The 27,633-nt window shown below is 55.4% G+C and overlaps 7 protein-coding genes and 1 non-coding gene across 8 annotated transcripts; 6 read left to right on the top strand and 2 right to left on the bottom strand.

Annotated features, from left to right (window-relative positions):
* The first annotated feature begins 1,207 nt into the window (after nucleotides 1–1,207).
* GGS23DRAFT_t20 lies at nucleotides 1,208–1,279 on the top strand. The gene has a single exon. It is a non-coding gene; the product is annotated as a tRNA-Ala (tRNA).
* Nucleotides 1,280–4,222: 2,943 nt separating this feature from the next.
* On the top strand, nucleotides 4,223–6,099 carry GGS23DRAFT_281786 (glycoside hydrolase family 76 protein). The gene is made up of 4 exons (XM_051512561.1): nucleotides 4,223–4,605; nucleotides 4,667–4,746; nucleotides 4,802–4,829; nucleotides 4,899–6,099. The coding sequence occupies exons 1-4, from the start codon at nucleotides 4,527–4,529 to the stop codon at nucleotides 5,936–5,938; spliced, it is 1,227 nt and encodes a 408-aa protein (XP_051375377.1). The 5' UTR covers nucleotides 4,223–4,526; the 3' UTR covers nucleotides 5,939–6,099.
* A 659-nt stretch (nucleotides 6,100–6,758) lies between these two features.
* Nucleotides 6,759–8,090, top strand: GGS23DRAFT_602933 (histidinol-phosphate aminotransferase; the record flags this gene model as incomplete). Its single annotated transcript, XM_051519399.1, has 2 exons — nucleotides 6,759–6,832; nucleotides 6,896–8,090. 2 exons carry the CDS (start codon nucleotides 6,759–6,761, stop codon nucleotides 8,088–8,090), a joined length of 1,269 nt encoding a protein of 422 aa, XP_051375376.1.
* Nucleotides 8,091–8,305: 215 nt separating this feature from the next.
* GGS23DRAFT_615217 (TPR-like protein) lies at nucleotides 8,306–9,859 on the top strand. The gene has a single exon (XM_051520706.1). It carries the CDS (start codon nucleotides 8,520–8,522, stop codon nucleotides 9,831–9,833), a length of 1,314 nt encoding a protein of 437 aa, XP_051375375.1. The 5' UTR covers nucleotides 8,306–8,519; the 3' UTR covers nucleotides 9,834–9,859.
* Nucleotides 9,860–10,346: 487 nt separating this feature from the next.
* On the bottom strand, nucleotides 10,347–12,640 carry GGS23DRAFT_615213 (uncharacterized protein; the record flags this gene model as incomplete). Its single annotated transcript, XM_051520705.1, has 4 exons — nucleotides 10,347–11,961; nucleotides 12,047–12,131; nucleotides 12,204–12,319; nucleotides 12,415–12,640. The coding sequence occupies 4 exons, from the start codon at nucleotides 12,638–12,640 to the stop codon at nucleotides 10,670–10,672; spliced, it is 1,719 nt and encodes a 572-aa protein (XP_051375374.1). The 3' UTR covers nucleotides 10,347–10,669.
* Nucleotides 12,641–16,665: 4,025 nt separating this feature from the next.
* On the top strand, nucleotides 16,666–22,400 carry GGS23DRAFT_281691 (type II DNA topoisomerase). The gene is made up of 4 exons (XM_051512559.1): nucleotides 16,666–16,925; nucleotides 17,058–20,381; nucleotides 20,434–20,703; nucleotides 20,757–22,400. The coding sequence occupies exons 1-4, from the start codon at nucleotides 16,854–16,856 to the stop codon at nucleotides 22,284–22,286; spliced, it is 5,196 nt and encodes a 1,731-aa protein (XP_051375373.1). The 5' UTR covers nucleotides 16,666–16,853; the 3' UTR covers nucleotides 22,287–22,400.
* Nucleotides 22,358–23,071, top strand: GGS23DRAFT_281704 (uncharacterized protein). Its single transcript, XM_051512560.1, has one exon. It carries the CDS (start codon nucleotides 22,514–22,516, stop codon nucleotides 23,000–23,002), a length of 489 nt encoding a protein of 162 aa, XP_051375372.1. The 5' UTR covers nucleotides 22,358–22,513; the 3' UTR covers nucleotides 23,003–23,071.
* Nucleotides 23,072–24,642: 1,571 nt separating this feature from the next.
* Nucleotides 24,643–25,923, bottom strand: GGS23DRAFT_593398 (Reticulon-domain-containing protein; the record flags this gene model as incomplete). The annotated part of the gene is made up of 4 exons (XM_051518031.1): nucleotides 24,643–25,074; nucleotides 25,151–25,452; nucleotides 25,541–25,657; nucleotides 25,890–25,923. 4 exons carry the CDS (start codon nucleotides 25,921–25,923, stop codon nucleotides 24,643–24,645), a joined length of 885 nt encoding a protein of 294 aa, XP_051375371.1.
* Between the last annotated feature and the right edge of the window lie 1,710 nt (nucleotides 25,924–27,633).

The raw sequence follows: 27,633 nt of genomic DNA, 5'->3' as shown, positions 1-27,633 counted from the left end.
ATTAGAGGGTCTCGTGAATTCAATAAAATAAAGTGTGTAGGTGTATATACGTAACAACATATCAACGCTATTGTGGAAGAGGTATGTTAGCTAAAGCTAGCCGATGACGTCAGACTAAATGTTGACTGGTTTGGCTATGAGGGTCAGCTGTTTGGCGTGTCGATATACGCCCAAGGCCGAAATAGATCAAAGGAGAAGGAAGACACAGAAGAATTTACAAATATTTTATATCTTCATGAATATACTACTTCGGCTGGACGGGAGTTGGTTGCCTGTGAGCAAGATACTCGGTATCCGAGTTAAAGGACGTGGGCAGCCGTCCTCATAATCCGTCGTCGTCGTCGTCGTCGTCACAACGGCACGTGTGGGTTGGTGTAGATGCGGGTGTGAATACGAAAGGGGGAAGGTGGTGGGTGAGCATAAAGGCGAAGGCTGGCAGAGAATCCATAAATGAAAGGGAGACCCCAGAGGCTAGGGGTCACGATTAATTATATATATATATATATATATAGTGAGTAATTGAAAGACGAGAGCACCATGGCAATTGCTTCACGGGTGAGAGGAAACCGGAATCCCTTTCTATATATTCCGAATCCCTAAGCACCACTTATACCGCTCATATCATTTATAGCCATTTCTCAGCATTCACAAAAGCCTCTCTCGCTCTATCATACTCAAAAGTCCACATATATGTACATGCAAGTAGTATGGATGTCTTCAGTTACCCACCTTCGGGAATTTGAAACGCCTTAAACCCTCGTATCCTTGACGATAACGAGCATTTAGGCTCTGGCTTACACATCTACGTAATTTAAACTCTCTACTCATAGGCCTTCGATCCCTTCGCTCAGGTGCCTCCTGGCTAAGTGGTTGTGGAGATAAGTTTGCGCAAATTTTCGTCGAAGCCCGATCACTCATGAAAGGGGCGCATCTTTGTCCGACGGCAGGGACGTACGCGTTGCCTAACTATGCCTGCACAGTCTAAAACCGGCATTGGTATTAGGTGGCGGTAATAACGGGTAAGAAAAAAAATTAAGGGATATGAAGTCAAAGAGATGTGTTAATGAGTTTAAGGTGCGGTACAAATCGCGATGCGTGTTTCCTGTGTTGGCCGGGTCTCTTGAAAGGATCCAGGCCTTTAAGCGTGTTACCTATATATCGGGGATAGAAAGTATATAGAAATATATAACACGACGTGGTGTCATCGGGGCTTGTGGTTTAGTGGTATAATACTCCCTTAGCATGGGAGTGGTCCGGGGTTCGATTCCCCGCGAGTCCAGCAGTGGAGGTTAAATTCCTCCTATACCAGTCTCTCTTTTGGCGCTTTTTTTCTTTTCATTCTTGCCTATCTGCGTGGGTGGCTTCGAAACCCGAAGCTTCTCGTTATTATTAAAATTATCTCCTTTTAAATTCTCCATCCTCTAGGTTTACACCGCCTGATATGAGCCCCGTGGTACTTGGGACAACTGCCATTCGTAAATGCGCAACTCAAACGACACACGTTATTAATTCCAACGAATCGAGCTCCCGCAGTTATTAAAGGTCATTTCTACTCTAGCGCTCTCAACTGAGCCGGGACGATTCTGGACTTGCGGGACTCATATTTGCCGACTAGCCCTAAGATAGCGACGACCGGACTCGGAAATACCGTCACATGGTCGGCATAATGTATTATCGTGCGCCGTGCTATGGCCTAGACGATAACAGCTCGTAGCCCTAGTCACGACGAAGGTGGCAGACAGGGCAATACAATCAGTTCGTTCTAATGGGTAACCGCAAGCTGGCACACATGATCACAGGTCCATCCATATCCACTGGGTCTACATAATAGAAAGTGCACACAGTAGCAAACGAGCTACGTGAACACACGGACGAGATTCAAGGCGAATGGCACGACAAGCGGGCATAGGAGGGCCGAATCAAGTCTCATCATCTTCTCGCTGACGCAGGCATTTCGCACTAGAAAGCAGCTAGGTAACGAAGGCTAATCTCTTGCATAGTCTTTTCTCACCGAGTTGTCGGGCGATCGGCTGCATGTATAATTACTGGCCTGTTTGAAGCCGAATTGCGGGACGGCCGATTAGGCCATAACACCAACTCGCCGACAGCGGGAACTCCACCGAGCCGGATTCTGCTCAAGTTGGATTCCGGAATGAGTCATGTCAGTGGAAGGCCACCATAACCAAGCCGAGGCTCCCGTCTACTCCAAGTTATCGTTATGCAACCACAGTGCTCCAGTCTCATAGGCAAATAACTACCTACCTATCTATCGGTAGACCAACGCTCCCACATAATCTGCAAATGTCGTCGGTTCACCTGCCGACTTGATCTATTCGTACAATCATTGCATATAATTTAGGGTTTCACAACTCTCTAACCACCGCCCACCTGAGGAGATCCTGCCCCATCGATTATTATATGGACTGACCCGGGGATAATTTCCACCTAGGTACATCTAGGCATTAGAGCAACGGCAGTTTCTGTGAGTCCTGAATTACTCCGGCACGTAACCTCTCACAACCGTACCTGGGAGTTCGACGTGGGCTGGAACTCTCAGTGTGTCTATCGTTTGGCTATTTTCCAACTTGCCACGCTTTCAACTCGATGAGTGAAGCTGTGGGTTACAGGTGTGGACGGATACGAAATGTCAATATTTAGATTCAAGATTTGAGGGTTTGCATCGAATCGGTAATCAGGTCACTCTAATGAACGTGATCCCATGGGGGGCAAGCCAAAGATAAAGATAGCCGTAAATGTGAAACAACGTATCAGTCGGGCTTCCGAGGAGCGTTCCTAGTAGCATTTATCGGGCTACATGATGAGGCCGAGAGCGGCGCCAATGCGACTCTACGCTGGGTTGATCCCCGGCTCAATATTGAACATGGCAAACGTCGTGATATCAGATCTCGCGGGGATAGACCTGCCCTGTTGTGTATGCCAGCTTGTTGGGATGTGTAGGCAGGTAGGTCAAAAATGTAAAGGCCTTTTCACACTTGACATGGCTTTCTGAGCATATGGCTACGATTTCAGTTGCGCAAGAAGGCATGTACATAGGAAAGCGACCAAGGTGATGAAAATAGAATTGCTTGTATTCCATTGTGGGTAAATGAAAATAGGTGTAGGTGGGTAGGTGCCATCGGCTAAAGTACCTAGGTACCTACGGTAGGTAGGCAGGTACCTAAGCGACCCGCAAGACAGTCGCGCGACAAACGAGCAAGGCGGAATCTTACATAAGCAGGCCGTCAAGGTGTGCCGCATCTGGGTATTCTCGTGCCTGCCTGGTCCTAAAGGCGCGACCTGAGAAAAGGAGGAAGGCAAGAGGGTCAAGCATTGGAAATAGCAGAAGGCGGAAAGTACATCCAGCCAGTAAGAATCAGGAAGGTTCGGAAAAGTCGCGGTTTCGCAGTTTCAGGTGCGGTAAGGTGCGGTCGGTGCGGTTGCCTCAGCCCCGCTAGAAATCGCGGTGGATTAACAGCCAATCAAGCTGCGCTGTCTCCTGATTACGTACGGCAAAGCAGCAAATGGCCGGCCGACGGGGGGTCCTGATCAGACCCCCGTCGCCTTGGCACTCCTTGCTCCTCTCAACCATAGGTACAAAACGTCCTTCCCGAAAGGCACCGCGCTTAGGTCTCCTAATTCTTCGACGTTACCGCCCGCCATCTTCGACGTTACCCCTTCTCCCACCTGATGGATCTAGAGTTCCTCATAGTCGCCCGACGGATTGGTGGCTGGCTAGGCCTGGACATCTGCACGCCCGGGTAAGGCTTGGTCTCCCCCTTAGCCGCTATTATTTTCTTCGCCCTCCTTCAGCGTCTCCTTGAGTATGCCTCAGCATGGCGTCGCCTGCGAGCAGAAGACGGACTGCCTCGTATTCTCCGGCCCCAGACCTGCTAGCCAACCAAGGCGATGCAACCACGCCGATATGCGATCCAGCCGACTCAAGATCGATGCTAGCGGGATCGGGGTAGGCTGGGTAGGTATCTTGGTATGATGGGGATTTCGTGTTGCGGATACCTCACCAATAAACCCGATACACCACCGCAGTAATCCTTTAACTCCTTGTTCTCTAGGATGACACGAATAAAGCCCCCCTTCGTCCCTCCCAACTCCTCCCTCGCGAGTGGATTCTCTCATCAGTGCGTGTTTTCCTTTCGAGTTATATGTCATTCTGTCTTTACTCTCTCTTCACGTTCAATCAGCGTTGATTTGGTGTGCTTTCCTTTCCCCTCCTTTTCCTTATTCCTTTCTAGCATACTCAAGGCCTGCGTGAGTCGTTAACAGGCGTCTTTCCGGGAATCTAGACGGCTGCTGTTTCTTATAGATTTTTCTATATTTCATTGTCTCTTTGCTCGCTATCATAACCGACCGGTTCCTTTCGTTATCCTGCACCGGGTGTGCTCCTTAGCTTTCCCAATCGGTCCCAGTTCAGATTTGTAGAGTGTATTACGCAAGACCTGTTTCCAGGTTTCGATATCCCGTTAGAACCACTACAAGGAAAATTATCCCTGTCATCCGCGAACTCGAAAATGTTTGTCAAATCTGTCAACGCTGCCGCGCTGGCAGCGATATTCATCCCGCCCAAAGACCTCGATGTCAACAGTCCATGTAGGCACCTTTGCACTGTCCTAGTTGGGTTTCCGGAAAACAGCAGCTAATCGACGCGCAGCATCGATACGCAGTGTCGCTAGCACGATTGCCCATGGGCTTATGTCCTATTACTCTGGAAATGTGACCAACACTCCAGAGGTATGTAACACTGCTCTTAATTTCAAGTTGCGAAAGCTAATATAATGTCCCTTAGACTATTGCTGTTTTCCCTCAACCACATTGTAAGACTGCCCCTAGCATCTACTGTCCTCGGTATTATCTTCGTCTGTCGCTGACTTCGAACTACATAGTCTGGTGGCAAGCAGGCGCAGCCTGGGGAGCTATGTTGGATTACTCGCATTACACTGGTGATTCCAGCTACGATGAAGTCATCAAGCAAGCTCTTGTGTCGCAAGTCGGCCCCAACTTTGATTTGATGAACCCGCTTCACTTTGGATCCGAAGGAAACGATGACCAAGCCTTCTGGGGCTTTTCTATCCTCGAGGCTGCCGAGAGGAATTTCCCGCAGCCCGACGACAACATCCCACCGTGGCTCGACATCGCGATCAACACCTTCAACACCATGGCCCCGAGGTGGGACGAGACTGCCTGTGGAGGTGGGCTTGCCTGGCAGATATTCGAGTCGAACCCCAATGGCATGAACTACAAGAACAGTGTCTCCAATGGCGGGTTCTTTCAACTGTCAGCGCGCCTAGCTCGAGCGACCGGTAATGCCACTTATTACGAGTGGGCGAAAAAAGTATGGGACTGGTCCGAGAAGGTCGGTTTCATCGACCCCAAAACCTTCATCGTCTACGATGGTGCCGACCGCCGGGACAACTGCGCCGAGTTGAATAGACTGTCGTTTTCGTACTCGCATGGGATTTACTTGTACGGTGCCGCGGTTCTCTACAACTACACAGAGGGCGACAAGGTGTGGGCCGACCGCACCAACAACCTCTTGAAGGGAGCCGATCTTTACTTCAGTCCCTTTGACAACTCTACGAACGTCATGTTTGAGCAAGCCTGCGAGCCGTACGGAACGTGCAACAACGACATGAAGTCCTTCAAGGGCTACCTCTCGCGATTCATGTGGGCCACGACGCGGATGATGCCCTCGACGCTCGGTCGCGTCGAGGAGCTCCTGAAGCCTAGCGCCGCCGCCGCCGCCAGGGCCTGCTCCGGAGGTGCCAAGGGTACGGAATGCGGCCAGAAATGGTACGTTGGAGGCTTCGATGGCGTGGTTGGGCTCGGCCAACAGATGACTGCACTGGAGACGGTCCAGGGTCTTCTTTCCCAGAGGGCACCACCCCCATTCAAGGCTGGCGAGATTAAGCACGTCAAGGGCTAAGGTGGCTCGATATCAATACTTAGAAATAGCTCCGTCGTCGTCGCTTATATTAACTGCTAGGAAGCGCCGAACCTTGGACCGTACCCTCGGACTAGGGCCTAGCTTTGGGTTCTCGCATGGAAGGAAGATGTTCGATATGTCATGCCAGACATAAAGCATAAGAATTGGCGTTGGGGAGGGCACCGTGCTGTTTTACTTTTCGAGACGAAGATATTTTGAGCAGGCTGATTGCTTTGATTACCGTATTCAAGCCCCATAGCGAGACTTGTTCCTATTCTTAAAAGTTAATGTATCTTTTACGTTGGTCTCCTGAGGAGATTGGTTAAGAGAGCTCTTTTTGCTGCGGTTTACCGCGCCTAATACATGAATTTCTTACGCCAGCATCGAATATAGGGTATACATATAGACGTAGTCTACGAGGAACTGTGATAAAGATACCAATATTATGCCCTTTGAGGGCGGTTAGAGTCTGAAATCGTCGCCGCTTTGAAGATGGACTCAGATGGTGACACTTGGCTGGGGCGTAAGTTGTATACTTGCATTCATGCAATTAAGTAGTAACGAACCCCACCTTATTAGCCAATTGAAGTTTTCTCAAGCCCCTCCGATCGGATATACCTACCTACACCGCGGCGAGAGCTGACTCACTAAGAAATCCCTTGTAAACCGAGCTACGGACTACTGATAAGGCACCTTATTTATGAATGATTTACATGAGAGGCCAGACACACATCCAGGACCTGTCAGCATCGATTTTTCAGAAGCAAAACGGGCCAAAGGCATAGGTACTGTCGTCCGAGTTGGCCGATCAGTAGTGGTCATGTCGCCCTTCAATCTTCAAACCTGCGCGAGGCCTAATATCCTCGCCCTCGAGCCGTACCGATGCGCGCGAGAGTAAGACCTAATCTTCTTTCATCGTATCCGAGCGTGGGCGCTCACAGCAAACGTGCCGTATAGTGACTACAAGGACGACGGCACAAACATCCTCCTGGATGCCAACGAGAACGCCTGCGGGCCGCCCTTGACGGCAACCGCTGTGTCCACCGCGTCAATGGGTGCTGGCGCCGAGATCGACTTCCTAGGTCTGCACCGGTATCCGGATCCGCACCAGCGGGATCTGAAACAGTTGCTATGCGACCTGCGCAACACTCACGTCCACACGGACAAGACCATCACGCCGGACAACCTGTTCGTCGGCGTCGGCAGCGACGAAGCCATTGATGCGCTGCTGCGATGCTTCTGTGTGCCCGGTCGGGACAGCATCCTGGTCTGCCCCCCGACATACGGCATGTACTCGGTGTCGGCGCAGGTAAACGACGTTGCCCTAGTTAAGGTGCCGCTATTCCCGGCGCCCGGGTTCGGCCTTGACGTCGCTAAAGTGAAAGAGGCGCTATCGTCGGAGGAACACATCAAGCTAGTATATCTGTGCTCACCCGGGAACCCGACGGGGTCGCTTCTCGGCAAGGAGGACGTAAGAGCTATCCTGGAGCACCCGACGTGGAACGGCGTAGTGGTCCTCGACGAGGCGTACGTCGACTTCGCGCCAGCGGGTACATCCCTGGCCGAGTGGGTCGCCGAGTGGCCGAACCTCGTCGTCATGCAGACGCTGTCTAAGGCATTCGGCATGGCAGGCATCCGGCTCGGCGTCGCATTCGCCTCGCCGCCCGTCGCGCTCTTACTCAACAGCCTCAAGGCGCCGTACAACATTTCGAGCCCGACGAGCGCGCTCGCGTCGTACGTCGTGTCGCCCGAGGGCCTCGCCGCCGTCTCTGTGAACAAGGAGAGGCTGGTACGCCAGCGCAACAGGCTGCTCGAGGCGCTGCCGAAGATCCGGGGCGTCGGGCGGCTGCGTGGTGGCATCGATAGCAACTTCCTCCTGTTCGAGATGCTGAACGCCCATGGCGACCCGGACAACGCGACGGCGCTCGCCGTATACGAGACGCTCGCCGAGAACAAGGGCGTCGTGGTCCGGTTCCGGGGCAAGGAGCACGGCTGCCTTGGCTGCCTGCGGATCACAGTCGGCACCGAAGACGAGGTTACGAGGTTCTTGGCTGCCCTCAAACAAACACTGGCCGAGGTCAACGGGGAGGGATTGCCGGCGTCGGCATATGATCCTCTGAAAGAAACAAAAGCGAATGGCGTTGTAGCATAGACGATGACACATAGAGTGGAAGGCTTCAACGTCTGTGGGAGGATATAGGGGTATACTCGTTAATACGAATATATGCATAACTGCATATCGTAAAGAGCAACTCCAAACCCCACCTTTATGACTACACACTCCAGTTGGTGCATACCTCGATGTAATTCGGCCACCATTCAATAAATACCTAAGTCATCCAGTCTTTGCTACGTCGCGAAAATCGCAGTCTTGGAGTAGCTTTCACGATTGAGAGTGGGGAGAGCAGTATACGCTATAACAACTGCTTCCGCATCTTTACGCGAGAGACCTCGGGGGATATACCCAGTGAAATAGTGCCCAGGAATATCCAAACTAGGAGGTTGAAGGACCTATTCTAGGCACCAATTCGGCAAAGAGAAAACTCGAAGGACAAGGAATTTGAGAGGCCAGTGACTCGGGATGCACGCCGAAGAGATCACGGACGAAATAGCGGAGCGTCTTAAGCTCTCGCAAGTCGAGACTGACCGTAAATCGGAGTCGCAACGGGAGGGAGAACCCACACAAAAGCCATCGTCACCATCACCATCACTGCCACAACCAACACAGCCATCGCCATCACAAGATGACGCCCTGCCGTCGGCGGCGCCGTTTCCGGCGCTGTCACCTGGCCGGGCGATGACGGAACGGAAGACGGTGGACGAGGTAGTCGCCGAGCTCAAGAAGATGCCCTTCTTCATGACGGAGCTGGAGGAGAACGACGACACGGAAGCGCTGCGGGCGCTCGCGTATGAGGGCACGCCGCTCGAGGTCGGCAGCGACTTCAAGGAGCGCGGCAACGAGTGCTTCCGCACGCGGCGCTGGGCCGACGCCAAGGAGTTCTACACCAAGGGCGTGCTGGTCCTCGCGGCGGAGGAGCGCAAGCGGGCGGCGGGCGCGCCGGAGCCGGCTGAGGACGCGGGCGAGGTCGCGCAGCAGCGCCGCGTGCTCGAGTCCCTGTACGCCAACCGCGCGGCCTGCCACCTCGAGCTGCGCAACTACCGCAGCGCCTGGCTCGACGGCGCCGCGGCTCTGCGCCTCGACCCGCGCAACCTCAAGGCGCACTACCGGTCCGCGCGGGCGCTGCTGGCCGTCGGCCGCGTCGAAGAGGCCAGCGCGGCCTGCGCGGCCGGCCTCGCGCTCGACCCAGCCAGCGAGGCGCTGCGCAGCCTCGCGCACGACATCGCGTCCCGGGCCGCGGAGCAGGCGGCGCGGCAGCGGGCGGAGGCGGAGCGCGCGGCGCGCGAGACGCGGCGGGCGGCGCTCGTGCGGGCGGCGCTGCGGGCGCGGGGCATCCGCACGCGCGCGACGGCGCGGCCGCCGGAGCTGGAGGACGCGGCGATCCGGCTGGTGCCGGACCCGGACGACGCGAGGAGCGCGCTCGCGTTCCCGGCCGTGCTGGTCTACCCGGCGCACATGCTGTCGGACCTGGTGAAGGCGTTCGGCGAGGCGGACACGCTGGCCGACCACCTGGCGTACGTGCTGCCGCCGCCATGGGACGAGGGCGGCGAGTACGCGTCGGCCGCCGCCGTCGAGTGCTACATGGAGACGGCCGCCGGCGGGCTCGTTCGCGTCGGCCGCAAGGCGTCCCTGCTCAAGACCCTGACCTCGGCCGACGTCGAGGTCGTCGACCAGCTCCTCCGCATCTACGTCCTGCCCAAAACCCGCGCCGCCGCCTGGGTCCGCGAGTTCAAGGACCGTAAGGCGGCGAAGAGTGGCGCCAGCGCGGGTGCGTAGGCTGACGCGAGTGGGTGAGTGTGTGTTAAGGGGGGGGGGGGGGGGGGGGCAGGTATCCTCGCGAGGGGCTGGTAAAGGTTACTTGCCTACCGGTACATGTCCGCCAGCTGGGAAGATTCGGGCAGACGGGCGGGGAGACAAAGGAAGGGTAGAGGCGCTTGAGAAGGGATAAAAGAAAGTGGAGGTCAACGACCGCCGCTGATACTACCCACCCAGGCTTGAATGTCTCGCAATACTGAAGAGGGGTAGCGATTAAATGAACGCATTCCTCGATTCTCTCAACCTCGGCATTCACATACGACGCGCGGTGGTCCTCAGGGTAAGCTCTATTGCCTGCCCGTCGATGTGCGTGTATGTGGCAAGCAAGGACATCGTCAAGTCCCATCCGCTCTACCTCCAAAGTATCCAAGACGTCGAGGACTGGCTATCCCCCGGCCCCCAGCATCCGGGGTCCTAGTCCCGACCGCAGCCACCGAACCGTATCTTTTCCCCCTCCCCATTCCTATTCCACTTTCTCTTGCCTCTCCTCCCCGCATCCAGACCGGACCTGTATCTAGGCATTATGCAATCCGGCCTAACCCGCAGCGAAGAGGACGTAACCCGCTAGCCAAGTAGTACTGCTCATAGCAAGGATTTGGTAGGATGATAACTAGGCACGCCAGTAGGCAGGCAGCTAAGTGGCGATCCCTTATTCTCCTTGTGTCCTTTCTCCTCCTCCCACCCCCTTTCCCCCAGTCCGCCACCTCACCCACATTTTTCATGGCTCGGCCGACAACTCGCCACGCCGCACGGATGCGCGGTACAGACGACATGCCTGCCGAAGTATACCGCGGGGGCTACATCGAGTTCGACCGGATCCTCTTGATACGCGGGCACGCGCCGTCGTGGCACGCAGGGTTCGTCTCGGACGCGGCCGCGACACCGCCGCCGGCCCCGGGTCCCCCTCCGTGCGCCGTCCTTGCTTCGCCCCTGGTCGCTGGCGCCGGCGCCGGCGCGTCGCCGACGCTGAGGTTCATCAGCAGCAGCGCCGCATTCTTGTCCGCGCCCCCGAGAATCGGCCGCGGCGGCGGTTGCTTGCTGCTGTCGCTCCTGCTTTCGCCGCCGCCGCCTCTCCGCTGACGAGAGGCGTCCGACGCTGCCGTAGTCTCCTCCGCTTCCGTATTGCTTTTCCTCGTCGCCATGGCTGTCCAAGCCCTCCGGTTGGCCTCCGGCCCCTCTCTTTCCGCGGGTCGTCTACGCGCCCCGGTGCCGTCGCAGTCCTCGCCGCGCTCGTTGTCGGCTTCGACGTGGTCGGCTGATCGCTTGCCGCCTATACACAGCTGTGGCTGCGACTGTGGCTGCTGATGGTGCGGCGTTGTCGGCTGCGGTTGAGACGGCTGATAGAGCGGCAGGTGGGCGGTGGTGGTGAAGCGCGGGACGGCACTCAGCCAGGGGCTCGGCGCGGGCGGGTCATACGAGCTGTGGTGGTGGTGGTGCTGCTGATGGTAATGATGGCGTGGAGGGGGTGGTAGCACAACATTCGCCGGTGTCCAGCCGCCGCCAGTTATGGCGGGTCGTAAAGACGAAGCGGAGGAGGGAGGAGGAGGAGGAGGAATCGGCGAGTAGGGATTGAAGCGCTCGGTCCGTGTCCCCATATTGCTGCGTTGGGGCGGTACTACGGGCGACAGGTCGCCTCCATCCACGTCACCCATTGTTTTATATGGGCTATCACGGTTGGTTCCCTGGAAGAAGGTCTTCCGGGTACTAGGATGGCGGTGAGTATGGCGAGTATGGCTGTGGTGGTGGTGGTGGTGTGTGTGAGATTGAGGATGAGGAGGGAGCGATTTGGGGTGGCCGTCGTAGGGGCTACGGCGCACGGCGCGTCTATCTATCGTCGTCGGGCTAGAACTCCCCCCAGCAAAGGGGGAGGAGGTCACAGGGTTGCTGTAGAATCTGCGGAAGTTCTCGGCCTCCCTCGTAGCCTGGACTACGATTGCACGATCAATGATCATGCGGCTATATTCGGGAGCGTCCGAGTGGGTGCAGAGCGAGGGGAAGTCAGGACCGAATATAGGTATCAGGGCCCCTGCGATATTGTGACAGAAGGTCGCGCACACGGCTTTGGCACACTGGTATGGCATCCAGTATCCTTTCCAAATCGGCTCCAAGAATCTGTCAGTTCGTCTCCGAAGAGAATAAAGAAAGGAGACCGTGGTTCCTAACACGATACGCACCCTGAGCCATGATAGCACCCCCGGTGATGCTATGTGTGATATCCTTGAGTCCGGGATTCAAGTTCAGCATCTTGGCCGGAGTTGTCTGCGACGCTTAGCCAACTCTCAGATCGTAAGGCCCGGTTGTCTCCCGCGGATCGCGAAGAAGCGGACTAACCTTTGGGTATTTGCAGCACTTGAAGAAAGGAGTCATACGGACGAGACCGACGTTATAATCCCACATAACAGTATACTCGGTATCGTCTCCCGGTACCTTAAACTCATAGTGAAAAACTGCGCTCGGGTTAATACGACGATCATCGCGTCCCATGAGGATAACGATTTTCTTCTTTTCCGGGTGGGGGGATTGGTGTCTCAATGTTCTTTACCTTCAAAGCTTTCTCGACCCGTCTTCTCGTAGAAATCCTTCTTCCCGCTGTTGTAGGGGATGTGTCGGGAATAGTCCTGTATATTCCCGAAGGGGTGTATGCGGAACTTTCGAACCTGGCGGAGCGAAGCTTCGTCCAGTCTCTCGAAGGGATGAAAGTTGACGTCACCCTTAGGTCTGCTCTTAGGAAGACGTGCCAGGTCCTTTGGTATCTTCGGTCTCGCCATTATAGATTCGCCTACGAGAGTCGACTCCTCCAGCAGAGAAGCCGTCGGGGATGATGACGAGGCTGGGCTTGGAGATAACCGATTGATTGGTGGCCCTGGAGGGGCTGGATTAAGAAGAGAGGCCAAGGATAGCATGGCGGTGAGTAGCGGTGGAAGGTTGGAATGTCTCGAATACGGACGGAGGGCTGATGCAAGCAGCGTTACGGATGGGCGTCTACGAAGGGGGGTTCCGGGGAGGGGGGAGGATGAGTTGGGCAGAGAGGGACTCAAGACAGGCAGGACTTGCGTCGACAGACCAGAAAGGGGCAGGGAGAGGAAGCCAAGTCCTTTTCAACTTGGCAAACAGACGAACTGCTGAAGTACGCCCTCGCCAGACGGCGAGCCCATGCTGGTACAAGGGGACCGAGATTGCCTCTTTCTTGACTGCACCCAGTCATGCAGCTATATGCAGAGCACTTGGGCGGTGTCCGGTGATGCCTTGTCGGTCGTGATATTCGGTGCAGCTTTCTTTGTTCAAGTTGTCTTGGAATCGGCCTGTGAGAGAAGAGAAGCCCGTTTGTGTGTGCCCACCGCTCTTTACAGGATCGAGTTCAAAGTTGCTAATGTGATAGGTGACGAGAGAGGCTGTCGAGCGAGGCAAGGAGGGAGAGTGCGGTAGTAGGAGAGGACTGAAGCATCCCCGGACTGTGCTATTCTATTTCAGTGGCGACGGGCTCGGGAGGTTCAGGTTAGAAGTTAAAGGGGACACTGCTGGCGGCAGAACGGCGCCTTAACGGAGCGCTTCGGCAGCAGAGGGTTCTCGTCTCTGTAGCATGGCGGGATGGTGAGGTCGATTCCGGAGCCCTGTCGACTAGATGGTCCCAGGCAATACTAGATGTATCACATCGGTCCATGGATTCCAGGGCAGCATCGAGGTAAGGCCGGTTTCAATACATCTCACCAGTCCAGGCGCTGACCCAAAAGGGGCGACCACAGGTGACCACATGACGCAGCGGATCTGTCGCTAGAGACAACAAATGAGTTTGACACAGCAAATACTCCCGGCGGAAAGCCCAAACAGGGACCGGGATTGTTTGAAAATGGATAGGGGAGTTTTGACAGAAAGCAACCTCACGGACAGCTGCAGATATTGCCGTCAAGCTACCAGGTTAGCCGGGTTTCTCAAGAGGGTAGAACAAAGAAAAACGCCCGTAATAAGCATATTGGATCCTAGACAGCGATTGCTAGACTCGACATACGTGTACCTAGTGCTTCCCATCTCGTAAAGATGTCGGTCTATGAGAGAGCACTTCGTAGCCTTCCGCTTAGGCGAGGAATTCTTCGCTGTTCTCCCATCTAAGACAGGAACGCGAGCTCAGTCTTGGGCTTGACCGCCGCGAAGGCGTTTCGCTTGGTGGAGAGCTCTGTGCCTATCCGGGAGCTACGCAAGGACTCTTTCACCTGTTTCCGAAAGGATCCCATGAGAATTTCGAGAAGCAGTGGGGACATCTTTGAAGACCTGGCATCGGCAGCGAACATAATGAGTACAGGGAGGGGGGATAGGAGTTGTAGCTACCGCTACATTGAACCAACGCTTCCTTCAAGAATTCAGTACGCACGAATAAATCATGCGAGAGTGGAACAGAGATGTAGTTCCATCAACTACCTGAGAATTCCCGTCGAAGAGGCGTGGTAGGTTGCATAGATGTTAAGAGGTCGACGTAGTTATCAGCTCATTTCCGCACGACCTTCCTCGCGGCTAGATTTTGGACGAAAAAAAGAAAACAACCCCCCCCCCCCAGATATTTACAGAAAATGCTTCTAGAGATCGGAGCTGGGAAGTGATAAATAGAGGAAAGAGTTCGAAAAAAGGGGGGAATGGAGACGCCTAGGTAACTCGATGGGTTTTTACTGCTCCTTTCCCACCTCTGCCTCTCACCGCGACTTAGGGCGAGCGGCCATTGTCTAGTCATATTAGGTATATCCCCTCCCCCTTCCTCTGGCGCCCCGAAGCTTTCAGTATAAACTGGGTAGTCGGCACGCTGCCTCCGCGGGACGCCCAAGCCTCGAGTCAATGAGTCCCTTGTGCTTGTCTCCCAGCGAGTTGCGGTTCTGACCACACTAGGGCCTGCGGCCTCCCGCCATGCAACCAGACTCTACAGCTCCAAGCAGATTGCGCTATCGCAAATGAGTGTTGACAAACAAAACCAACAAGTAGAGAACGCATAGCATTTGTGAAGCGTGGGCAGAATACAAGCTGTCCGGCAAGCACGGAGGAGAGCTGAGATACCTGTTGCTCGACAGAGAGTCTCATTTCCACAGTATTATATCGTATTTCCCTGCTGTTGGCGGCAAAAGCCACGCCAGGCTCAGGTCGCCCCACCGGTTCCGGCAGACGGGCGGGCGGAAAGGATATCCTAGCTGTCATTACAAGTAGTGTTAACAGAGGCGGGAGATGGCACCGACGGCAAGGAAGGCAGATGGCATGGGCTAAACGATCCGGCCTCGTCGGGTCTCTCGCCTCTTGTAGTTCCCAAAGAGGGCAAGCTTGAGGTTCCGTAGGGCTATTCCCGGTAAGAATAGAAGTTCCAGGCGATGATTGTCACGGCGCCTGCGGTCGTACAGCGTAGGATGGCAGGAGACAGTACTGGTGATTCCCATGCATGGTGCAACTCCGCAGCAAAGCTACGGGGGGGGTACGGTCGAGTTCGGGAAATTTGCGTGTCTCTGCCTGTCGACACTGGTAAAGGGCGTCACACAGCACATGCGCGGCGGAGAATTACTGCTCCTTGCCCGTGGAAGGTCTCTAGAAAGGACGGCCATGTGTTCCGGTGAGACGAGGAGGCGAGAGGTCACTGCGATCGGAAAGATAGCGAGGCACGTAGACAAGCAGACCGGCACGAGGCTCTCTCTAGAACAACACCGAGCTGGAGGGGAGCAGCCGTGTCCGCACCATTCTGAAGGAACGGTAGGCAGACAAACGAAGCGGTTAGCACCACCCCTAGCATTTCCTCGTGACTGGGTCCTGGACTAATAGTCTGATGGGGACGATAGGGGAGACATCCAGCCGAGGTCTGGAGTAACGATAACTACGCATCGCATGCCCACTTCACAGTTGGCCGCGGACTAGGGTGCTTCTGGGTAGGGGGAGGGGATATAAGAGGGGGGGGTAGTAGACGGGCGACCCAGCTAGGTATATCTAACGAGGAGGAAGAGAGGAACAACCGCCTGGGTCTAGAAGAGGTAGGTAGGTAGGTAGAAAAGGTAGGTAGGTATGTGGTCACGAGGAGTAATGGTCGGCCGATGGAAGGGCGGCAGGCTGTAGGCGCAAAGCAGATCATGAGGGTGAGGGGAGGTTGAACTGAAGGAACCGCTTCTCGCGAGGGTCACGTGACGAATAATTTCAAGATATTGGGCGGATACTAGGTATGTACCTAGGTAGCCATGTATGTGGCTGCTGCCTGCCTGTCAAGGAACGTAGAGTCCGGGTCATGTAGATTGTGGCTGAGACCTACGGGAGTTGTGGCGGCCTATCGCGAGCCGTTGATCGGACCCGAGGGGCACTATTACCGTAAGTACATGAGGTAGGTACCTCGCGGCAGCGAGCGAGCACAGAAATTACATACGTCCTACCTACCTATCTCAGGTACCTTCAGGTACCTAATCGGAACGCTGAGTCTTATCGATAACATGTACCAGCGCCAAGCAAGGAAGCCAGACGCGACCGGGCACGATTGTTTACCTCGACGCAACAGCGAACATGGTATTATTATAGGAACAACATGATATTATACCGTCAACACAACACAAAAAAACAACACGTACGATACCACAGCACGCCTCATACACACATACCATGTACACGCGCACCACGCGCACTGCACACGCTACAGCAGCATAGCCAAAACAGGGCTGGCCCGTCTGCCAGCAGACCAATTGCTGACAATCTCCCCCCCACAACCGTTTCCTCCGGAGGCCCCTCCCCTGGAAAAAAGAAGGGGACAAAAAAGATCAGCGTCTTCTGGCCACTCCGACTTGCGATATCGAGTCGCCTACTTCACCCTTCACCTTCCCCATCGCGTCGGCGCTCTGCAACTCTTACCATTTCTCACCTTGTGAATTGGTCCAGCGTGAATTGATTGTTGCGTAGCGCAGCGACGCCTACTACGCCCACCACATCGTCCCTCGGGGTCGCGTTCGCACCCGCGACACGTCACCCGCACCCGTCGCCGTCATGGATTCCGACATGGAGGACTCGGTCTTCGAAGACTTCGAGAACGATTCTGGTGGCTACGAACCCGAGCCGGTATGAGACAAATTCCCCCCTCCCATCATCTACTTAACAACACGTACGCGCGCGCGCACACACACACACACACACATATACACACACACACGCATCGTATGGGTATCGAGAGCTAACGGTGCGCACCGCTAGAAACCCAAGGCCAAGGCAGCCGCCAAGAAGCCTGCAGCGAAGCCTGCAGTCAAGGCCGTGCCAAAAAAGACGGTTCAAACAACTTTGAAAATGCCCAAGACCGCCTCCAAGAAGCGTTCCAAGACCGAGAGTGATGATGAAGACGACGATGCCTCGGGATTCTCCAACACCCCGCCAAGCGCGAAGAAACAAAAGAAGGCGTCCACTTCTAAGAAGTCCGGCGGTGAGCCCCTAGGCGAGATCGAAAACGATAGCATGATGGTCGACGCGCCCAAGCCAGGCAAGAAGACGGCCACGGAGACGTACCAGAAGCTTACTCAACTGGAACACATCCTTAAGCGACCCGACACCTATATCGGCTCAGTCGAGCGCACCGAGCAGCAGATGTGGGTGTTCAACAAAGAGACGACGCAGATGGAGCTGCGACCTAAGGTTGGCTTTGTGCCTGGTCTGTACAAGATATTCGACGAGATCTTGGTCAACGCCGCCGACAATAAACAGCGAGATTCCAGTATGACCTACATGAAGGTCACGATTGACCGTGAAGAGGGTAAGATCACTGTCGAGAACAATGGCAGAGGCATCCCGGTCGAGATCCACGGCACCGAGGGCGTCTACATTCCGGAAATGGTTTTTGGTCATCTCCTTGCCGGCTCCAACTTTGACGACAACGAGAAGAAAACTGTCGGTGGCCGAAACGGTTACGGTGCGAAGCTTTGCAACGTCTTCAGCACCGAGTTCACCCTCGAATGCCAGGATTCCAAGAACGGAAAGCGATACAAGCAGACATGGACGGACAACATGGGTAAAATGGGCAAGGCCAAAATCACGAATAGCAAGTCGAGCGACTTCGTCCGCGTCAGTTTCCGGCCAGATTTTAAGAAGTTCGGCATGGAAAATGGCATCGACGACGACCTCGAGTCTCTGCTCTATCGCCGGGTCTACGACATGGCCGGCACCGTTCGCAACATCAAAGTCTACCTTAACGACACTCACATTAAGCTCAATTTCAAGACGTACTGCGAAATGTATGCCAAGGCGATTGCGCGAGAGCGAGGCGCTGAGGAGGGCGCCGAACCTAGCGCGACAGTCATCATCGACGAGTCTAAGGCCCATCCGGAATGGGATATCGGCTTCGCGGTCTCGGACGGGTCCTTCCAGCAGGTCTCCTTCGTGAACTCCATAGCAACCACTACAGGTGGCACGCATGTTAACTATATCTCCGATCAAATCTGCGAGTCTCTTCTGAAGGCGTTAAACAAGAAGAAGAAGGGACATTCGCTGAAGAGCAACCATATCCGCAACCACATCTTCATCTTCATCAACTGCTTGATCACCAACCCCGCGTTCACATCTCAGACCAAAGAGCAGATGACAACCAAGGTCAGCCAGTTCGGCAGCAAATGTGCCTTGACCGAATTGTTCCTCAAGAAGATTGGCCAGACCGACGCCATAAGCAACATCATACAGTTCGCCGAGGCCAAGGCCGATAAGATGATGGCGAAAAGCGATGGCAGCAAGCGCTCGAGGATTAGCAACAGCAAGCTCGTCGACGCCAACTTGGCGGGTACCAAGCACGGCCACGAGTGTACCTTGATCCTGACCGAAGGTGACTCCGCCAAGAGTCTGGCTGTCGCTGGTCGTGCCATCCTCGATCCTGATCGTATTGGCGTCTTCCCGCTTCGAGGCAAGATGCTCAACGTCCGCGACGCCTCGATCGACCAAATCACGAAGAACCAAGAAATTCAGAATATTAAACAATTCCTAGGGCTAAAACACAAGCAGGTTTATACCGATACGAAGTCTCTCCGGTACGGACATCTGATGATCATGGCCGATCAGGATCACGATGGTAGCCATATCAAAGGTCTTCTTATCAACTTCCTCCAAGTCCAATATCCTTCACTCCTCAAGATCCCGGACTTCTTCCAGGAATTCACTACCCCCATCGTGAAGGTTTGGCAAGGGTCGAACCCCAAGAAGCCCCTGAGGCTCAAATCGTTCTTCACCCAATTCCAGTACGAGCAATGGAAAGAGGTGCACAAGTCAGAACTCAAACGATGGGAATCAAAATATTTCAAGGGTCTGGGTACCAGTTCGAACGAGGATGCTCAAGTCTACTTCAACGATCTCGACAACCATCTGAAACAGTTCGACGTGATGAAGCCGGACGAGGCAGAACTCTTCGAACTAGCCTTCTCGAAGAAGAAGGCCGACGCCCGCAAAGAGTGGATCGGCGGCTTCGTACCTGGAACCTATCTCGACCCCTCGATAAAGCTAGTCTCATACGACGACTTTGTCAACAAGGAGTTGATACTGTATAGTATAGCAGACAATATGCGGTCCATTCCTTCGGTTATCGACGGTCTGAAGCCAGGCCAGCGAAAGGTCATCTACGCCTGTCTAAAGCGGAACCTGGTCAAGGACAAGAAGGTCATCGAACTGGCCGGGTACGTGTCGGAGCAGACGGCCTACCATCATGGCGACATCTCTTTGCAGCAAACCATCATCGGTCTAGCACAGAATTTCGTCGGCTCCAACAACGTCAACTGTCTCGAGCCGAGCGGAAACTTCGGTTCCCGACTTTCCGGCGGTTCTGATGCTGCCAGCGCCCGATATATCCACACCCGTCTCTCTCCATTTGCCCGGCGCGTGTTCTGCGCCTTGGACGAACCCAATTTGGAGCACTATGTTGAGGATGGAAAGAAGATCGAGCCAAAGGTCTACGCGCCCGTTATTCCAATGATTCTGGTGAACGGTGCGGACGGCATCGGCACCGGTTGGAGCACATCCATCCCGAATTATCACCCGATGGATATCATCAGGAATCTGAGGCGGCGTATGGGGCGTTTGGATGGCGATGACGAGAAGCCGTTCGAAACGATGATCCCTTGGTTCAGAGGCTGGAAGGGTACTCCGCAGGTTGCGGATAACAACCGCTACCAATTCAACGGTATCGCCTACCAAAACGACAAAAACCCTAATGAGGTGATTGTCACGGAATTGCCCATCCGCGTGTGGACCGACGATTTCAAGGCGAAGCTAGAGGAGATCATCCGGGGTGAAAAGGTCACCTCCTTCATCAAGGACTACAAGGAATTTAACGACCATAACAATGTCCACTTCGAGATCCAGCTGGACGAGAAGAACATGAAGGCGGCTCTAGATGAGGGTCTCCTCGAGAAGTTCAAATTGGTCAAACAAGTTGCCACGTCCAACATGGTGGCGTTTGACAGCCGCGGTATGGTTCGCAAATACGACAGGGTTGAGGACATTATGGAGGAGTTTTACGTGTACAGGATGAAAATGTACACTCAACGTAGGGTATGTTTCTGCCCACACCTTCGCGCCGAATCGTCACATTAACTCGTTGTAGTCTCACTGGATCTCAGTCTACGACACAGAATTCCGCAAGTTGAGCAACCAAGCTCGATTCGTCCGAGAGATTATGGATGGGAAATTGGTGGTGTCACGCAAGAAGAAGCAGGTAATCATCGATGAACTTCGTGAGAAGAAATACGAAGCATTCTCGAAAGGGCCAGAGAAGAAGACCAAGTCGGAGGAGGAGGAGGAGGGTGGTGTTGGTGAGGGAGCGGAAGAGGCAGACACAGATTCGGACGCACGAGGCTACGACTACCTCCTTTCCGTACGTTTGCCCCCACATACACAGGGTTGAATCCTGTCACTAACTCTCGGTAGATGGCTATCTGGTCGTTCACCCAGGAGAGGCTTGATCGTCTCCATGATCAAATCGCCAAGAAGAAGTCCGAGCGCGACGAGCTGCAGGCACTCAGCGAGAAGGATCTCTGGTGCAGGGACCTCGACGAGTTCGAAGCGGAGTGGGAGAACCAGCAGCGACTAGAGGCCGAGATCGCCACCGGTATCCATAGGATGGGCCGCCGCACGTCGAAGAAGATCGGCGCCGGACGTCCTCGCAAGAACAAGGGCGACGACGACTGGGAGCCCGGTGCCAAGTCGAGGCCTGGTGCGAAGGCAGCCCCAAAGCCCAAAGCAGCACCGAAGGAGAAGAGCGCTCAGCGCTTCACCGCAATGTTCAACGGAGACGCCAAGAAGAAGGCGACGACGACAACGACGACGACGACAGCGACGCTGGCGGCTCCGGCTCCGGAGAAGGTTTCTGAGATCAAAGTGGATTCAGACTCGGATCCCTTCTCGGACGACGACTTTGCCAAGCTTAAGAACCCAGGCAAGAAGGAGTCTAAGCCAGCGGCCAAAGACCCAGCCGCGGAGGCTCCACCTCCGCCAGGCGCCCGAGCAAAGCGGGCAGCAGCCACGAAGGCGAAGACGTGGATCGTGGACGACTCATCTGAGGAGGAAGATGACGACGACGACGACGACATGATGCTCGGCGACGTGGGCGACATGGTCAAGGGGATTAAGAGTGGCGGCGGCGACGGCGGCGGCACGTCCGGGGCCGGGACAGGCCGGCTCAGCCTATTCTCGATGAGCAGCGGCGGCAGCGGCGGCGGCGCCAACTCGGCCGCGGCGGCTCTCAAGGTGAAGACGAGCAAGCCGGCGAAGACATTCGACTTCGGCAGCGACGACGACACCAACTACGAATTGCTGGCCAAGTCGCCGCAGAAGAAGACGCGCGGCGACGAGCTCGACAGCTTCCTGTCGGCCGACGACGACGACCTGCCACCGGTGTCTAAAGTGGTGAGCCGACCCAAGCCGTCGGCGTCGGCGGACCCCAAGCCCGCCAAGTCGGCGGCCTCGGCCGGCCCGGTCATCAAGAAGGCCCGTGGCCGGCCCGCCGGGTCCAAGAGCAAGGACGAGGAGGCGCCAGCGAAGAAGGCAGCACCGGCGAAGGCGAAACCGTCCAAGGCGTCAACGACGACGACGACGGCAACGCACCTGTCGCCGGCGGCGAAGGCGTACGCGGCGAAGAAGGGGAAGGAGAAGACGAAGGCGAAGCGGGACGACTTCGACATGGACGACTCGGAAGAAGAAGAAGAGTACGGCGGCGGCGGTAGTAAGGGGAAGAAGGGCAGCACTAGAGTCGACGATGAGGACGAGGATGAGGATGAGCTAGACTCGCCGCCGCCGCGACCGGCGGCCCGCAGCAGCAGACCCGGACGGGCGGCGGCGACGAAGTCGCGGCCCGTGTACGTTATCGACGATGACGACGACGAGGATGAAGAGGACAGCTTCGTGGTCAACGATAAGAAGGCGGACCTGAGCGACTTCGACATGGACGACAGCGAGTGAAGCCTCTGCCGGGAAGGAGGAAGACGCCACGGGGAGGAGAGAAGGCGGATGTGGAGATGAATGCCGCTCCCAGTCTTCCAGATGTGTTGCGGGGGAAAGCTACGATGAATGCCTAGGCCCGATGGCTCGGGGTATTTATTTTTTTAGTGGCTTTTTTTTTTCCTTAAGAAAACGATCAACGAAGTTCTGTTCTCGTCTCGTCCTGGCTTGGGACCGGGGAGCTGCTTATGACTACTACTAATACCGGCGCCACTGACCGCCGCTTGGGGACGAGCCTCCATCCCTCCTGTTCGGGCAGTGGCGTGTCCGTGCCTCCATCTGAATACGGTCCCGCATCAGATCGGATCGCATCGCATCGGATGACATTGGAGGGGAGGATGGGGGGGAACGGGCCGCGCCGAGAGGTCTGGGTGCTGCGAACGAAAATCACGAGGCGTTTGTGTTTCCTCTCTTGCTTGGTGCTTCCTTCTTGTTCTTTTTTTCTTTTGTCCTCGTCTAACTTTATTCCTCGCTCTCCCCCCTTGTGCTTTCGCGGGGACACATCTTGCTATCTCTTACGCGTAGGCGGTATACTATGCACTCTCCCTCCCCTCTCCCCTCCTCCATCTCCGTCTGTTCCTGTATCCTCGATCGGTAAGGGGAGGGGCGAGGAGGCAAGGAGGACAGACAGAGTCCCGTCGAGTGGACGCGGGGGGGACGAGGCGGGTAGTGGGTAGTAGGTGGTGGCTGGCTGGGTAGGCGCAGATAACGTAGAAATGACACATCTCCTTTTTTATTATTATATATGAGTATATATATCGTGCGTGCGTGCGTGAAGCAGCGCCGTGTGCGCATCCCATAGCGTTCCGCCCGACTACCCGTCGGTATCCAAGTATTCCGCGCCTGCCTCAGGCCCGCCGCGCGCCCGGGCCGAACACGGGTTTATCCCATCGTAGCCGTCGCGTCTCGCGCGTACGTGTCCCAGCTCCCCGAGGGGGGGGGAGGGGAGGGGTGTGGTTTCGCCCTGCCCGCTCGCGTAGCCGCGCCCGTTGCGTCCCGGTAGGAAGGGAGCGAGGGAGGTGCGCCCCCCCCCTCCTCGAAAAAAAAAAAACCTCGTATCCTACCCAGCAGCTAAGCCCAATCGCCATCCCCTTCCTCGCCCCCCCCCTCCCCAGGGCGCCAGCGGATCCGCGATGCTTGCAGCGCGGCAGAGCTACCCTGCTACGTCCGTCCGTCTGTGCGCCCGTCGACCGAGTCCTCCGACGAAGCTGGTCACGCGGCCCTGCCAGGCAGGCGCGCGTGAGGACGTCTGACCACGCGCGACGATGGAAACGTAGGCTAGGTAAGGCAGGTAGGTAGGTAGGGAGGTGGGCGGGTTGAGTGAGTAGGTGGACGGGTGGGTGGGGGTATAGATAATAAGACAAGACGGGTCACGGACACACAACGCTATTGTTGTCTCACCGCGAAACGTGTCCCGGACCACGTGGTGGCTAGTTTGGCTCACCTTTCCCGGTGTACGTCTACCTTCCCTGACATCTCATTACCCGGATCCCACCCAAAGACGATGGATAGATAGCACAACAGATGAGGCAGACAGGAAGGCAGGCACGCAGATAGACAGATAATACCAGACGGTGAGGCAGGAAAGCAGAGAATAAAGATTCGGGCAATATGTGGGGGTCTAATCATCACTCTGGCTGGGATAAGAGAATTAGAAATAAGAATAGTTGAATTACCAACATCCGAGCTGTGAGTCGACCTCTTCCTCAACTCCCCCTTCTCCCCCTCCGTCTCTCCCTCCGTCTCTCCCTTCACTCGTAGCCTAAAAGCCATGCTGCTGCTTGCTTCTTGCTGCCGCGTTGCATATCGCAAAGCCGTTCATTCTCATTCACTAAACACTCTCACCTACCACACTCTCCCTACCTGCTCCCCCTGCCTTGCTTCATTCGTCTCATGGTGTCTTTTATCGTTCTTGGCCGTGCTCCACCCCTCGCCGTCCATGCCATCGCCGCCAGTAAGACATACTCCTTCTGCTCGGCGAGGCATGCTACACCGAATTCGCAAGTTCGTTGCCAAAGTTTGAAGAAAAAAAAGACATCACGAGGTACCAGCGGTTCCCCATTAATCCCACACATAGGGCCTAATTCAGCTAGCGACCCGTCGTCATTGCCAAGGAGGGAAAATCCATACGAAAAGAACCCCCAGCCTAGCTCCATATAGAGGAAGCATCCGTATCTCACAAGCGTCTCACATCTCTCTCTATGCTAGGAGCCGTACCAATTTGTCGTGCCGTACCAGTTGGGTTTCGGAAGACCGAGCGCATTAACTGCTTATGTATCGGAAGAGCTGGTTTCGGTCGCGTCCCATCGCCGTTCGTTTAGGCAGCGGTCAGGGGTTTCTCTTCCTCGCTCTCGTCTTCCTCATCTTCCGACTCCTGCTTTCCCTTGAGTCCTTCCTTGGGAGCCTTGGGGAAGTCGGACTCCTTCAGGTTAGACTTAGTAGCGGGGGCCGACTTCGTCTCGGTGCCTGCTTGACCACGGAGGATCTGCTGGGCCTTGGCGGCGTAGTCACCGATGTACTGCTTCGTGAGATCAGTGACCTGCGCGGTTTGCTTGTTGGCAATCTCGCGCAGCTGCTCCGTCTGGCTGTTGATGAGGTCGGATGCCTGCTTGAGGTAGTGGTCGATGAGCTCCTGGTTGGTGCTGTAAACCAAGGGAGCAAAGAACAGCAGCGTGGTGGTGATCAGAGCAAGGCCCCAGTAAGGCAAGATCTTGACCAAGTAGTAGGACACGAATGCTCCCGCGGCAGCCTATTGCAGCGCGTCAGCAATCCCGTTCGAGCAATACGACAGATAGCTAGCGCGTCTAGAATGTATGTGCACTCACGATGGCGGACGCGGAGACGTTCTCGACAAACAAGATGCGCTGAGACTCGATGGCGAAGAAGTTGAGGAGCTCGTGGATATCGCCCATCAAGGCATCAAAGGTCTCTCGGGGGATGGTGTGATACTTGCGAGGACGGAACTGGGTAGCCAGACCGTTTCCGAGGACCGCCTTTCCGGCGACTTCGGCAAGGACGGTAACGCCCAAGGCCATATATGTAAGCTTGAGGGTATGTCGGATGACGTCGAGGTATCTAGCCACGAAGATCAACGAGACAATAGACGTATAGGCAATGGCGGAGGCTCCTTCAGGCGAAGCCGTCAGTACGAAGCAGGAGGCGAAAGAATGCGGGGGATCAGGCGGCGGCGGCCGCCGCGGGGAAGGGGGGCTTACGGGGATTCTTCCACGACAGCAGCTCCGAGAACAAGCTATGGTAATGGGTCAGAGGTTGGCTGAGGGACGATGGCGATTGTCCGGCCTTTTTCGCATTCTGGTCCTTGGCAACGGAGCCTGCAGCGAAGGGGAGAGGGTCAGTAACGACGTGCCAGTGGATGTCGGATATCCGTCACCGCGAGGTTTGAGTGGGATGACTTGGAGAGAGGGAGGAGTGGCTATAGCACAGCTAGTAGGGGGAGGTACTACTCGCGATAGGTTAGCTTAACAATACTCCGAGTTGCGAAGGGACAGGTAGAGATGGAGGAGGCGGGACGGGATGGGCAGTCGTCGAATCAACTCACCATACCAGAGGTGCCATTGGCGTGATCGGAGTCGGCCATTGCGTGGGTGGTCGTTGGCGATGCGGACGATATGTCTCGTCGTACGGACGACCAAGAGAGGTGTGGAAAAAAAGAGGGAAAGGACAGAGAGAGGTTATCGGGATGAGTCTGGTCGGAGAGCAGCGAATGCGTCTGGCTCCTGATAAGTCTGCAGGTGAGCCCACGTCGTCCTCCTTAGTAATGGTACGAAGGGAGAAGGGCCAACCGGATAGAGGGGGGGGGAAGGGCGAGAGACGGAGGGACAGATACAGCGAGCGGGCAAGCTGACCTCACTTACCGGGAGGGTAGCTAATTTATTTTGGCTGCGAACCTGCTTCCCGTGCGAGGCGGACACGATAGGAATAGCAACCCGAGAACGAAGAGAGCAGAGCCGAGCAGATCCGGGTTTATTGATTGTATCTCTTGTTTAGGTCTTCTCTTTTTTTTTCTCTCTCTCTCTCTCTCTTCTTCGTCTGCTTCTTCTTCTTCTTCTCCCGTACTTTGGTCTGCTGGTCTGCTGCTGGCGTATGTGTGTACGTATGTGTATGTGTATATGCGAGGCGAGGGAGAGGGAGAGGGAGTGTGTGCGTGTGCGTGTGGTGTGTGCGTGTGGTATGTGTGCGTGTGGTGAGTGTGCGTGTGGTGTGTGTGCGTGTGTGCGGGAAGGAAATCCAGGTGGAATGGTGGTTGTAAGGTGAAGGGGGAAATAGGTAGTTAGTGGGTTGTCCAAAGCTGGCGCCAGGCCAACCCGGCACAGAGCAAGGCCTGGGCAAGAAAACGAACGGTCGGGAGATGGTTCAAGATTGGCATAGGGTCCCGCCTTCTTTCTCTCTCTCTCTCTCTCCTCATTCCGGGTGTGGCTTGCGTGTGCCCCTAGTGGCTAGCGAACCTGCCGTGCTGCCGCTGTCTGCAGTGGAGGTACGGGTGGCAGCGAGGTAGCGTGGTATATTTTACTGTGCTCACAGTTTTGGTCCGTCGTGATGCGGTGTTGTGTGGCGGGGGAGGGTTGCATGTGTTGTGCTATGACGCCACACGAAGGGACCACTTTACATAGTGTTCCTCTGCTACGTGTATAGGGAAGTACCTAACATGCCCTGCTACCATGTGCGGTCCGTGTGTATACTATATACTATACATATACCTACCTACATAGCTGCCTGGCTGCCAGCAGCCTGCCAACCCCGTATTGGCCCAATCACGTCGGTCGAAATACCAACTAAACCCCCTCTCCTACCAGCCGTTCGACTGTCCAAAGTTCGGTATCAGCAAGGTGGCCCGGCCGCGATTCCTGGGTATCGGACAACAAAACAACGCACTCCTACCCGCCCCAGTTCCCGGTCTTATCGCTGCGTAGTCCTCTGCCTACCCCAGGTACCTACGCAGGTACGTGACAATATGCCTGCCTACGTGTAGGCACTGTCGACCTCTACACCGCCCGCCAGCAAAAGCCACGAACCTATTCTCTCACTCTCTTCTTTTATATTTCTTTTTTCGCTTATACCCAACTACGCACATATACCTATATAGAACACCAAGTCTCATATGAATCGCCGCCTACAACTACCCCTAGTATCCTTCCCCTCTATATAGACAGAAAAGATCCTACGTATGTAGTGCGTGATCGGGAATCCTTTCTTCCCTAATATACCGTGCGCCACCCCGTCACCCCCTGATTAGCATGTGATTATCTGCTATAAGGCACACGACACCTTCCCCTCCCCTCCCCTCCCT

Source organism: Durotheca rogersii, assembly GCF_024521655.1.
Source record: "Durotheca rogersii strain YMJ 92031201 chromosome Unknown GGS23scaffold_3, whole genome shotgun sequence".
NCBI classification, from domain to species: domain Eukaryota; kingdom Fungi; phylum Ascomycota; class Sordariomycetes; order Xylariales; family Xylariaceae; genus Durotheca; species Durotheca rogersii.
This window is presented reverse-complemented; position numbering and strand designations above follow the sequence as displayed.